Genomic DNA, 12,626 nt, shown 5'->3' on the forward strand with positions numbered 1-12,626 from the left:
GTTTGATAATCGCCTAGTTGAATCCCCACTGAAGAGCCACGAACATCTCCTAGCACGTAGTAAGTAACGTAGAACAAGCGAAGAATATTTGGAAAGCCTGACAACCAGCACACACGACCTTGAAGAGAGGCCTCATCTATTTCACCCCCCCCACACCAAAATCCGCTGCATCGAAGGTGAAACCTGTACCAGGATCTGGAGGAGTTTGGCGGTTCTGAAACACGAGACGGTGTCTATTTCTGAGCTTCGGCATTTCGAACTAGCCATTTCTGTGCAGGAAAAAGAAAACAATAGTTCTAGTAAACCATGATGGCATTGCGGACGTAAGGTGTACACTGTGTTAATATACAACGAAACTTCTATGCGTGTAAAATGTAGATATCAAAGATTAAGCAAGCGATAGTAAAATTCCTAGATTTATTTATTTAAATAATCAGTCCAATAAGCGTGGAGCCATCTATCGACGACGAGCAATTCTCTTTTTAAACGAAGCTAGCAGACTTTCTGTGCGCACGCGGAATAAGTATGTACAGACATAAATTGCCCAAATCTATCAAGTTGGTATGAGTAACAGCACTACGTCTTCAGGAAGACAAAAGACTCACATTGAATCCAATGAAAACACAAAGAAACCCGACATTCCTCCATCTGTGACTGTAAAAGATGTTGAAGTTTCTACCCAGGAACTGGTCCGTTGTGGCGGTTGAGCAGAATGAACAGGCGCTGGTAGCTTCGGCGTTCGTCAGGTAACCGCCGTTGGCAGCAATGTACGGGTTGAGATATTCGCCACACGTTTGCCCAGATGGAGGATTGACAGATACAAGTTCAACAGACGAACATGTTATCTGCTGTCTGCCAAGAGCTATAGAGAGTAGAAATCAGAATTCATTCTTAACTCAAGAATGCTTCCTTACCTTGTCCAAGTAGACCTTCAATGAGGTAGGTGTAAGGGGACACGCGGTACATCCATTGCCACCATCCGAGTTGACTGAAAGGCTGCAAAACTCCATTGCTAAAAGTATTGTTAGGCCAGATTATTAATCCGTAAATGATGCAAAAGCACTCACAAGGTCATGACGAAAGAGAACAAGAAACTGAACAAGATCGCGGCAAGTTCAGCATTGGGCACCATAGATGCAACTGCCTGACCGAGGGATGTGTAGTAAAGGGGAAAGATGACACCCATCACAAGGAACGTGTAGCCAGCACGAGACGATGGATAGCCTACGGTCCAGAACCAGCATAAAAAGTATACGCCCGATCCAAGGATGTTCCACGGAATTTCAGCGAGGAACTGGGATGTAAGCAAGGCAGACCAATGGTACATGCGACTGGGACGCTCGCGAATCTCGTAGACATTGCGCATTTTGATGAACGGAACCTGGAGCTGGTTAGAAAGAGGAGCTGCGAGAATTGTTCCCAAGAAGATAGACTATGCGAATTTTAGGTTAAAAGGTTTACTGGTATTATGAGTTAATTGCACTTACGAATAGTTTGTTTTGAGTCGCCTGCTGACTATCCTTCGCCTGGAAGAAGGTAAACTATATGATGAAAACGATTAGACACCCGTCGGAAGCAATGAGTACGAAGCATACCCCGATGAATAAGCCCGACATTATGTTGAGAGCAAACTTGGCGATTAGATAGGTTGGGTCTCTCCAGCGGAACATAAGATCACGTTTCACCAACACGGATAACTGATGGAACCAAGACGTGGCGAATTCGGAATGTACAGTGGCTTCGACTGCGCCCTGCTTCCTTCCTACCGCATGCAAACTTTCAAGCTCAGATTGGAGATTAGCGCACTCCGGTGAATTCTTCCAGATTGCGTGCCTGCAACAAATTCAATACGGGTGGCATCAATTGAAAGCAATGGTAACGTACCAATCCTGAGTAGCATGAGCGGTCGCCCCAGCACCAATGACGTCCAACATAAACTCAGCGCTATGACGTTACCCGTCAGATTGAGGAGATAATTTGTAACCAAAACTTACGGATTCTCTTCTGCAGCACAAACCCTTGATTTGTTCCTCTCGAAGTATTGAATGAGCGTCGTGGAGTTGTGACCAAGATCTCCGAAGTATACGGTCTGTCCACCCTTCTTGAGAAGAAGAAGCCGGTCGAAAACCTGGAAGAGTTCGGCAGAAGGTTGGTGAATTCTACAGAATTGCTTCAACTTCCATCGTCGAGTGCATTGACATAATACATACGTGCAAAGAATGGCTTGTCCGTTACCAGCAAGACTCCTTAAGAAAGCCATGATAGCCCATGCACTCTGCGAATCTAGTCCAGACGTGGGTTCGTCAAGGAACAACAAAAGTTTAGGCTAAAAAAAAAACAGTTAAATCAAGACTCAAAGCAGACAAAGCAGAATACCCACTTTCGCCGCTAGTTCTACAGCGATCGTTGTACGCTTGCGATGCTCGATGCCAAGTGAACCGACAACGGCGTCAGCATAAGCCTCGAGACCGCACATCTTGATGCACTTTTCAACACTAAACAGGCGAAGGGATTCAGCGAACATAACTGGAGGGCACACGATCAGCACTCACTATGCCTCTTTCTCAGCCAATGGAACTGATGCTGGCTGACGCAAGGTCGCCGAAACAAGTAAAGCCTCACGAACAGTATCGGTGTTCACATGTGTGTCCATCTGTTGACAGTAACCGCTAGAATCTGTGTATTAGTATCATAGATAATGGATTATTCAAACCAGCCTACGTTTGCGCTTGAAAATCGCTGGGAGGAGCGAGTCCATTGACGAAACGATTTCCGAGAACGACACCAGTGCTAACCCGTTGAGCCAGGACGTTGAGCAGCGTAGTCTAGACAGACTATCAGTCTTTCATTCCAATCAACGTAACATTACAACCGACCTTGCCCGCACCCGACTCACCCATCAGAGCCGTCAATTTCCCAGGTGCAACATATCCAGAGACATCGTCAAGTAAACGCCGCTGTCCTTCAGCCACGGGAACCGTGTATTGCAGATGTTGCCAACTGAATAGGTCCGTCATCGGAGGATGTTCAGCCAAAGCTTTCTCCGCGTCCACAGCAGCTGTAGTAGGGTCTTGGATTGTGTCCCGGCTAGACCGCACGGAAGCACCCTCCTCATCCTTCTTCTCCCGCTCCAAAACGGGTTGCTTCGTCCCGCGCTTGAATAGCACCATTGCAGATTCACCAGCAACACTCGTGTTGAACTCGGAGTACGTAAACAGAATGGTTAAGAACGCCACCATGAAAGCGATGAGAATTCCGAAATTCTATTGTTGTCGAATTAGTGTCGGAATGATATAAAAATGGAATCTGTCAACGCACCCTCCAAGTATTGCTGTATGAGTACCCGTACGAAAGCGAGATAAATGTGTTGCCGTTTACGTAGGCTTGACCGGCGACAGATCCAACTGTGTCACAGGCCTGGTTGTTAAGGCTGACATTTTCGTATCCAGCTCCTTGAGGAACAAATACCGCGCAGGATGCATTGAGTGTGTGGAATTCGTTAGCCATGACGCTTTCAAAGCCGTAACGAAGAGGCTAACAGGACGTCAGTTCCCAAGTCACTCTTGGCCATAAAAGAGGACATACGTTGATGTATGATATCCATTTGAGAGCACCGATCATGGATGGTTTCGGGATCGTAAATCCGCTACAATACTGTCAGAAAACTAGACAAATACGGAGTAATTAGAGATACGCACGTATATACTACCAAAGCGAGAAGCATGATGCCTACCAAACGGTGAGGAATGCCGAAGGAAATGGAGGGGCAGACTTACCGGCTAGCGTCTGCGCTTCCGACTCAGCCTTGAAAGCGGCAGCGACCGCACGGAACCATGCTTTCATCGTTAATGCCATTGTGACCAGGAACAAAAGGAAAAGACTGCGAGATATTCAGCAAACGAGGATCCCAAAAGGGTAGAAGAGAAAAAAAAAAAACAAACAAGAATTGCCCGGCTGTCCGTTGTAAACCGACGATGAAATAGATGAGGATGCCAAAAACCGTAGTAGTCAAGAACGTGATAGGAATGTCAACCAAGGTAAGAGCGACAGCTTCGATGAAGGGATGGTACAATGCAGCTCTCTTGTGTCGAGCAACAATGGGGCGTTGGTTAAATAGAGCAGGAATCTCTGCCATACTTGATAGGGCAGAAAACAAAAGCGCGCTGCAAAGGTTCTAGTTAGACATAGTTTAAAAAATGGGGGAAAAGGCTTACAAGAAGAGAACACCACTTCGACTGAAGAATGCCGAGGTCGAGTCCGGAGCGTTGACGAAAACCGTGCCGACGATCACACCCTGGAGAATGAACGATCTAGACACAAAACAAGTCAAGCTCGTACGATCATGAATTTGAGGGGGAAAAGCGTACGCTAGATTCATGATAGTCGCCTGTTTGCTTCCCCAAAGGATTTGAGCTCGCCTCAGCATCACAGCGCGGATTTGCATAGGGATGGAGATAACATAGGGTCTGTGAGAAACATGAGCAGTTTCCTGTTAATAAGAGCGAGATGCTTACGAGCTTCGCCTCGTATTCTTCGAATGCTCTGCGCGAGCGCTCTCCCGATAGTAATGGGCTCTGTCGGGTAACCCTACATAGGCTTCCTTGTACAAAGCAATGTCTTCGCGATTCTGATGACCGAAAGGCGACTTGTGGAAACACTCGGCGAATTCAGCCGCGGTGCGAGGTCGGTTCGGAACGTCAGGATTCAGGATGCGACCGTTTGGGTCTGTGACGGCAACAAGGAAATCGGGTGTTGTCTGTCTGTTGGCCGGAAGGTATCCCAGATCAATGAAGTACTGTTTTGCTAGGTCGGCGGGCCCAAAATAGGCCATCCTTCCTTCGTATATGACGCAAACCTTGTCAAACAGTTGGTAGAGCGTCTCGCCTGCCTGGTAGATTGAAACGATGGTGCTGAGATTGTCGATGTCGGTGGATATTCTCAGCGCACGTCCGAATTCAAGGGCAGTGGACGCATCGAGACCGCGAGTAGAACTAGATTTTGTTGTTAGATTTATATATTCAAAAGACGAGAGAGATGCAAACGTACTTGTCCCATGAGTTCAGTTTACTTCGAGTAGCCATGGCTTCGGCGATAGACACCCGCTTCTTTTCACCTCCGGAAACACCGCGGATAGCAGCATCGCCAACCATTGTACTCTTGGCGTGTCGCAGACCAAAAATGGTGGTAAGGACCTCGACCATCATGTCGACGTACTCTGCTCTCGAATGGCCAACACGCTCTTGAGGAGCGCGTGTCTTGGCTGCAAATCTGAGGGTTTGTTCGACAGTCAAGGTCGGAAAATGGACATCGTCTTCGGGGCAATATTGAACATCCCCACGATAATGGTCCCTAAGCTCCTCAGAAGAAAGAGAGTCGTAATGGACTTCACCCTCAACCGAGTGGTACTCTTCCCGTTGATTCGCAAGCGTCTTTAGGAATGTACTGCAGCCAGAACCAGGACGCCCCAAGACAACTGTAAATGTAATGATGCATCAGCGCCAGAGAGGATTTAAAAGTGGGAAAAAGCACGAACGTATCATCTCGCCAGGTCGAACGACACCCTCAAATCCGGTAAGAATATCTCGGAGAGGAGGATGGCGCGCGGTCCGAATCTTCTCGACGATATTCAATGGATTAAGCGTCGATCCGAGGGTCTCCTGGTGGGACGCTGTCGCCCCAAGACCGATGACTCGGAGGTTCTCAAACACAACACCCAATTGGCGATCCTTGATGTTCGCCTCTTCGCGTCTAATGCGGACATTGTAAGCGTGATACAATCAGCGAGCGACAAGTTTGAAACATACCTCTTCACGACAGCGCGCATGGCTTTCTCCAGATCAAATGAACCATCAGCAGGAATTGATAGAGTGACGTCGGAATCGTTGGTGGGGCGTACGTTGTCGTGGGTGCGAGTCGAGATGTGACTGAGGCGCCTCTCCAGTCCCGCAGCACCAGTAGGGTCAAAGAAATCATAGTCCACAGATGCACTTCGCCGTCTCCTCTTTGCTGGATCAGCGTGGTAGGGTGAATGATGAGAATGGTCAGGCGAATGAGGGTGCGCGTTGTCGACTTCGTCCTTGCCGTCCTCGCGAATCTTCTGGAGAGGAATGTGGTCGATGGTGTCCATGATATTAAGGAGGACGGGGGAGAAAGTAGGAGACCAAGAAATCGACGAATCTGCCGCTTTTGTAGGTGGTGTATCTAAACGCGGTTACATAACGCGGGGCCCCTTGCTGACACAAAAATCGGTACGAAGACAGGAAGCCGGAATAGATAAGAGCACCATTCGAGGGTAATCTTACTCGAAACAGTCTCAAATGCATAATTGATGACCGGAGTTGCGACCCGCCCACGTTATACGAAATAGTAATGACACAATAGTGGCACCGGGACGAGTTTGCCCTTGTTTCTTTTCCAGGCTGTTGCCCATCCCCGCCGTTGTCAACATTTTCTCTTGATTTTCACTCTGAATACTCATCGGCGCTCTACAAAAAAAAAAAAAAAAAAGTCGGTTCAACGATTCAACCATACTCAAGAAGTCACCGAAGTCGCAGTCAACCTCTCAAATTTTTCACTCTGCACCGTGAGTATCGGATATGAGTTGATCGATTCAACTAAATTACAACCGCCCGTTACCGCCTTCCGCTTGCCTCCTTCCTGCACTTGGTGGTGGTTCCTGTATGGTGATTCTTCCTTGTGGAACGGACTATTCGGCTATTCCAAGTAACATTACTCGGGGTACGAACTGCTGCCCAGAGCTTGAACACGGAAAAACAGTTGCATTTTCACTTGTGCCTGCGCAGTCATGCAATATATAATATATAATGTCGGTCTCTGTTGTCAAGACACCTTTTTTAGACCCTCAAGTATCTCACAAGTAGAGTCTAAATAGTAGTTGTATTTTTCTGTGTAGAGGTAGATAATTAAGTCGTACAAAGTCATGGAATGGGATACGTATCGAAATCAAACTATACACCTCCAAGCAGTCCTTGTCAGGAACAATCTCCAAGCCACTCCTACAAACACACTCTACCTTTTGGGGATATCCGATGTCATGTACTAGCATTGCAACCATGTAATGTTTAAAAAATAATGCGCGTGGAGGATCTAATAGTACGTGAATGAGAGACAATAAAGTAAATGACACCAGTTCCGCTAAGATAACGAAGAACGAGCGAACAAATCGAGATAATCGTCTCCAGACTCTTCACACAAACTTCTCTCAATTAAGCGGCAGTGCGTGACGGGTTACGAGCCAAAGTCGCACCGACACGCTGTGCTTGGATGCTGCTGAAACGCTGCAACTCTTCCGGTTTCATCGAAATTCTGCCACCAAACCCAACCTTCCGTGCAGCCCTCTTAATGAAAGATACACGATTGGAATACAAGGACTCGTTGATAGAGGCAACGCGCGATTGGGTACGAGTGATGGGAATACCCTCCGCATCGTGAGGTGCAGCAGCGACTTGGCGTGCGCGACGCTCGCGGAGGTACTTGATAACCGTGGCCTTCATACCGAACTTGATGTAGTCAAGAGGGAAGAACCAGACGATGTTCTACATGCATTGGTTAGAAAGAAAGGAAAAAAAAAAAACAGGATATTGATCAATTCTAAACGCACCCAGACCCAAACAATACCGATCCATCCACCAGAGATAGAGTGTATCTTGGTGAAGCCCCAGTCGCCGTAGGCTGCGATGATCGAAGACACGAGCTGTGCTAGACAGAAAGCAAAGAAGAGAGCAGCGGAAGGACGCTCCATGAAGAAGAATCCGTGCGACCGAGTAACGAAGATCAGAGCCTGAGAAATAATGGCGACTTGAAGGTAGACAACCATGTGGAGTTGACGGTCATTGGCCTGGACAGGGTACTCCTCAAGCGTGACACCAAATTTGTTATGGAAGAAGTTGGTCTCCATGATGATGATGACCAAGGAAATCCTATATTAGAACGTTAGCTGTTGACAAAAATGCTCACAAAAAAAAAAAAAAAGGGAACTCACGTTGACATGGTCAGGTACAAACCATACGCAACAGCGAAGGCAAAGATCTCGGCCAGATCCCAACTATCTGGAGTGTTGGAGGGTAGCACTCGGTCAACGGAGAGAGTCATGATGGTACCGTCGTTCAACAACGCGATAATAAGAACCATGAATGGCGGGAAGTCAAACTGGTACGCGAAAGCCAATACAGCGAAACAGACAACGATACGAATAGTGACGGCACAGGCGTAGATTGAGTAGTTCCTCATACGCTGGAAAATGATACGAGAGCCACGAATAGCATGGACGATGGTGGAAAGACCGGGCTCCGTCAAGACGATATCGGCAGCACCGCGGGCGGCATCAGTCGCACCTTCAACGGCAATACCGACGTTGGCACGGGACAAAGCAGGTGCATCATTGGCACCGTCACCAGTCATGGCACACAAGTGGCCCAAACCCTGCAGACGCTTGACGATCTCGTACTTGTGCTCTGGGAAAACTCCAGCAAAACCATCGGCATCCATAATCATCTCATCCAAAGAACCATGTTTGCTGCCGGGGGCGGGCCCGTCCTTGAGCACCTTGGCAGGGTACATGTGGTCACCTAAACCAAGACGACGACCGGTTTCCTTTGCAATAGCTAACTGATCACCAGTAACCATCTTCACCTTGACACCGAGGGCAATGGCATCATCAATAGTCTGCTTGGTGTCATCACGGGGAGGGTCGAAGATGGCAAGAAGACCAATGAGCTCAAATCCATTGCCCTCTGCCTCGAAGTCATCACCATCAACCTCTTCGAACGCGACCGCAAGGGCGCGGAGACCACGAGCAGCATACTCCTCAACATCGGCCTCCAACCTGTTCTCGAGCTCCTCAGTCTTGTTACGAGTGCAAAGCTCGATGATGATACCGGTCATACCCTTGGTGACGCGCTTCAGCTTGCCCGTAGACTCCTCACGGTAGGTGATCTCGGTACGCTTGTCGACGGGGTTGAAGGGTTTGAAGTCGAGGAGCTTGATGCCAGCACGGGCCTTGGCTGTGTCGCCGATGGCCTGGACGACAGATGAGTCAATGGCGTCCTGGTTCTCGGTACGAGAAGCATAGGCAGCGAGGAGGATGACGTCATCGGCAGAGAACGGACCGTATGTACGTATGGTGTCCTTGTCGATAGTAAGCTTGTTAGTGGTGAGGGTACCGGTCTTGTCGGAACACAAAATGGTAACACCAGCCAGTTCCTCGATAGCGGTGATACGGGTAACAATAGCCTTGTGCTTGGCAAGTTGCTGGGCGCCAACTGCAAGAGTGACGGACAAGACAGTGGGCATGGCAATAGGAATACCACCGATCAAGAGGACAAGGATATTGTCCAGACCGCGACGATAAGTGTAATGGAAGCGAGGGTACAAGATGACAATTTCGAGGAGGACGAAAATACCGATAGCGACCAAGCAGAAAGATCCGATTTGGGCCAAAATCTTCTGCAAATGACCGGTGGTGTCATCGTCCTGGCCAACGAGGGAGGCGGCGCGACCGAAGAAGGTGTTGGCGCCAGTTGAAATGACAACGCCCTCAGCTTCACCTTGCTTGCAAGTGGAACCACTAAATGCAAGAAGACAAGATCAGAAACAGAACACTATCACGGGCGCAGAAATAACACACGAGAAACATTGGTCACCATTCTTCTTAGACTGAGGCAGTGATTCACCGGTAAGAGCAGCCTGGTCAATGGAGACGTTGATGGCTTCGGTGAGACGGCAGTCGGCAGGAACAATATCACCGATCTTGAAAGACACCATGTCACCGGGTACGAGGTCCGCAGACTCGATTTCTGACCAAGAACCCGCCCGCTTGACCTTGGCCTTGGGGGCGAGGGAATCCATAAGAGCCTTGACAGCGTTTCCAGCATTACGTTCTTCGTAGAAACCGATGGAGGAGTTGATGAACAGGAGCAGGATGATACCGACGAAATCTTGCCAATCGGGAGCACGGCCCTCACCATTGGAGAGAGCAATAGCGACGAGAGCAGCAGCTTCCATGACCCACGAGAGCGGGTTCCACATGAAACTGAGGAACTAGAGGAAAGGTATGAATGCTTGGCAAACTTGGCGGACAAGAATACGAAGAAAGATACCTGGAGAATGGGGTTTTGCTCCTCAGATTCAAGCTTGTTGGGACCGAATAGCTCCAGACGACGTGCGGCTTCTTCAGGAGAAAGACCGTTGTCATCGCATTGGAGGAGCTTGAAAACATCGTCAATGATGATGGTTTCCAAATCCACTTTTTCCTTGTCGTAAAGGTCCTCTGCCTTCAACTCGATCTGCAAAGGCGGTGTCAGAGTAATTTAAAAGGGGGGGGGGGGGGGTTGAAGTGATAAGAGTCGCTTACGGTCGACATATCCACATTGGCGTCTAGATCAAAGACAGGTCAAAGGAGGGCAACGGACGGTGTGAGAGATAAGAAAACGTACGCGTAACTTTTTCCTCATCATGGCCAAAGTCCTTGTACTCTCTCTTCTTCTTTTCAGCTTCGGGCGGGGTGCCAGCCTCAGGCTGGACGTCACCCGGTTCCTTTTCGACGGTGGGGGACATTGTGTTATCGATAAGCGGGAGTAGGGGAGAAGAGAGACGGCGGGAAAGGTCCCTTGACGGACAGCGCAGTGACTAGAGAGAAAAAGGCGACAGAGGACGACGATGGTGGGAAGGGGAAGAAAGTGCTGTCGGGGGGGTTGATATGTTGGGTTTTATTTCAGGGCTTCGGATCGGATGTCGGAGATCGGGTAAAAATGTAAACCTGAAACAGTGCCGCCACCTGGACTGAATTTTACCTCTAAAATAAATAGTTTAGTTTAATAGTTTCTTATATGTATTGCATTTTCCGCGACCTTCCCTTGTTATCCCCCCTCCATGCCTGGATGCCTTCTCCTCTGATAGGATTGGGTTCGTCTACGGGTTCTTACGATGCTTCCTGCTGCTTTCTGATGTCGCACTAAGACCGAGCCTGCAGATTGTACGCCGAGCTGTACCGGGACGGCAGCACTAGAAATATTCCAGAAAGTGATAAACAAGGCCGAATATCCGTTTCTTGGTTTATTCAAGTCCGTTTTGTCCGCGGGCATTTACTACGCCGATTGTCGTCATGGATCATTTCACAGGGTGCATCAATGGAAGGAAACTCGTCCCGCTACTCGTCTCAGGCATCTGGTATTACCCTGCGTAACTCAATAATTACGATTTGATGAAAATAAAGTATATGAGTATCCCAAGCGTGGCGTTGTTCTTCCCGCCTTCGACTTCTTTTCTTGGCTGAAGCTTGGCCAGGAAACAAGGCCAGCGAGCATGACAGTGTCCCTGCCGTATACCCGTGTGGCTTATCGGTCACCACACGATGGTCGGAAGGACTCGCGCCTCTTTTCCCCGCCAAAGATCCGATTTCAGTGTCGGTTTGCATCCACTCGCCAATATCCCTCACCCCCTGGAGGCTGCGAGAATATCGTACCCATTGAATCATCACGCTGACATCCGAACATCCGGCGTCGGCTGGGGAGTAACCTTAGCACCTTCAATAATAATAAGCAATTGGCCATGCATGACATCATGATGAACCGCCTTCCCCTCATTGGGTCGGGTCATGTTTGCAGCAGCCAAAATTTACGCGCCTCGCATTTTGGAAGATGGAAAAAAGAGGGGTCCGTGCTATATTTACTGTTCCTGGCTATTTTTGGCCATGGCTGCGTGGCGGCAAACATATCATCCCAAAACATACTTGTACCGGCGGCAGTCAACATGTTCCAATGTTCGGTGTCCTGTAGGCTTCATCCTGAAACTGCGACGATACAGCAGGATGCAGCCCCGCAGACGCCCCCCCCACCCCCCTCCAGATCTCCCCCCGTCGATCTCCGTAATACGAAATGGAGACAGGTAACAAGACACTAATTATAGGCGCCAGTAAACCGTGCTCAGATGATTCGGCCTCATCGCTTGACTCTTTTCAATGCGTCATATCTGTAAAATAGCCGGGTCCCAGGTGCTTACTTACTTACCATGGTACCCCGAACAGCCGCTCACGGCAATCAGACGGAGAACAGGACGACGTCGCCGTTGGGCATCTACGCACAGTATAGCATGAAGATATCGGCGCTATACGGTCCGCGCAGTTACTCTTGTAAGTCTCCATTCATTCATCCTGTCTTCCAATCACAATACGTACGTACGTTACTGTTGTCTCGTGGGTGCCTCGTTACTGCGGCGGTGGGAATCATTGATTTACGATGTACTACTGCTCTTGTCGTCAGTACAGTAAAAGAGCGACGACCATCAGCGTGGATCACGGGTGGAACGCAAGGCGGCCATTGGGCCTGGACGTTCTTGATGCAAAGCATGCATGATACATCATCACATGACGTGAATCAGGCGCGTTGACGGTCTATATTCACGACTTGACAATTCGACAATTCGAGCATATCTGAACCTAACATAAGGCCCTGGTCATTTGATTAGAGATAAGCAGACACGTCGTATTCAAAATCTGCCAAACGTTAAGCGGCACGCGGGGTAGGGAATTCAAGATGTATACACAAATTGGCTAACCGGTATGGTTTGCGGTCATTATCCGTTAGTGCTCCTTCCGTTGTTGCTCAATG

General features: G+C 48.8%; 2 protein-coding genes across 2 annotated transcripts; both read right to left on the minus strand.

Moving 5' to 3' along the window:
- Positions 1 to 395: 395 nt before the first annotated feature.
- BT62DRAFT_929808 (uncharacterized protein) lies at positions 396 to 6,344 on the minus strand. The gene is made up of 24 exons (XM_043185802.1): positions 5,805 to 6,344; positions 5,534 to 5,748; positions 5,047 to 5,473; positions 4,515 to 4,991; positions 4,368 to 4,466; positions 4,215 to 4,310; positions 3,942 to 4,163; positions 3,777 to 3,880; positions 3,699 to 3,729; positions 3,586 to 3,646; positions 3,319 to 3,534; positions 2,877 to 3,263; positions 2,722 to 2,825; positions 2,553 to 2,669; positions 2,381 to 2,495; positions 2,211 to 2,326; positions 1,995 to 2,159; positions 1,885 to 1,944; positions 1,596 to 1,833; positions 1,488 to 1,541; positions 1,068 to 1,432; positions 915 to 1,012; positions 606 to 862; positions 396 to 550 (listed from the first exon to the last, which is right to left on the minus strand). Exons 1-24 carry the CDS (start codon positions 6,125 to 6,127, stop codon positions 458 to 460), a joined length of 4,440 nt encoding a protein of 1,479 aa, XP_043042212.1. The 5' UTR covers positions 6,128 to 6,344; the 3' UTR covers positions 396 to 457.
- Positions 6,345 to 6,875: 531 nt separating this feature from the next.
- On the minus strand, positions 6,876 to 10,698 carry BT62DRAFT_929809 (plasma-membrane proton-e). The gene is made up of 7 exons (XM_043185803.1): positions 10,455 to 10,698; positions 10,373 to 10,395; positions 10,119 to 10,304; positions 9,647 to 10,059; positions 8,003 to 9,586; positions 7,622 to 7,940; positions 6,876 to 7,556 (listed from the first exon to the last, which is right to left on the minus strand). The coding sequence occupies exons 1-7, from the start codon at positions 10,573 to 10,575 to the stop codon at positions 7,227 to 7,229; spliced, it is 2,976 nt and encodes a 991-aa protein (XP_043042213.1). The 5' UTR covers positions 10,576 to 10,698; the 3' UTR covers positions 6,876 to 7,226.
- Between the last annotated feature and the right edge of the window lie 1,928 nt (positions 10,699 to 12,626).

Source organism: Guyanagaster necrorhizus (genome assembly GCF_019112545.1).
Source record: "Guyanagaster necrorhizus MCA 3950 unplaced genomic scaffold BT62scaffold_7, whole genome shotgun sequence".
NCBI classification, from domain to species: domain Eukaryota; kingdom Fungi; phylum Basidiomycota; class Agaricomycetes; order Agaricales; family Physalacriaceae; genus Guyanagaster; species Guyanagaster necrorhizus.

What these genes read in the sequence shown, in the direction of transcription:
- BT62DRAFT_929808 (XM_043185802.1), bottom strand. Translation starts at nt 6,127, where the DNA reads ATGGACACCATCGACCACATTCCTCTCCAGAAGATTCGCGAGGACGGC. An exon ending in TTGGCTGAGAAAGAGGCATA is followed by an intron (nt 2,496 to 2,552) that starts GTGAGTGCTGAT and finishes TCGCCTGTTTAG; the next exon opens with TGTTGAAAAGTGCATCAAGA. An exon ending in CTGTAGAACTAGCGGCGAAA is followed by an intron (nt 2,327 to 2,380) that starts GTGGGTATTCTG and finishes TTTTTTTTTTAG; the next exon opens with CCTAAACTTTTGTTGTTCCT.
- BT62DRAFT_929809 (XM_043185803.1), bottom strand. Translation starts at nt 10,575, where the DNA reads ATGTCCCCCACCGTCGAAAAGGAACCGGGTGACGTCCAGCCTGAGGCT. An exon ending in AATGGTGACCAATGTTTCTC is followed by an intron (nt 9,587 to 9,646) that starts GTGTGTTATTTC and finishes TCTTGCATTTAG; the next exon opens with TGGTTCCACTTGCAAGCAAG. An exon ending in TCGGTATTGTTTGGGTCTGG is followed by an intron (nt 7,557 to 7,621) that starts GTGCGTTTAGAA and finishes CAATGCATGTAG; the next exon opens with AACATCGTCTGGTTCTTCCC.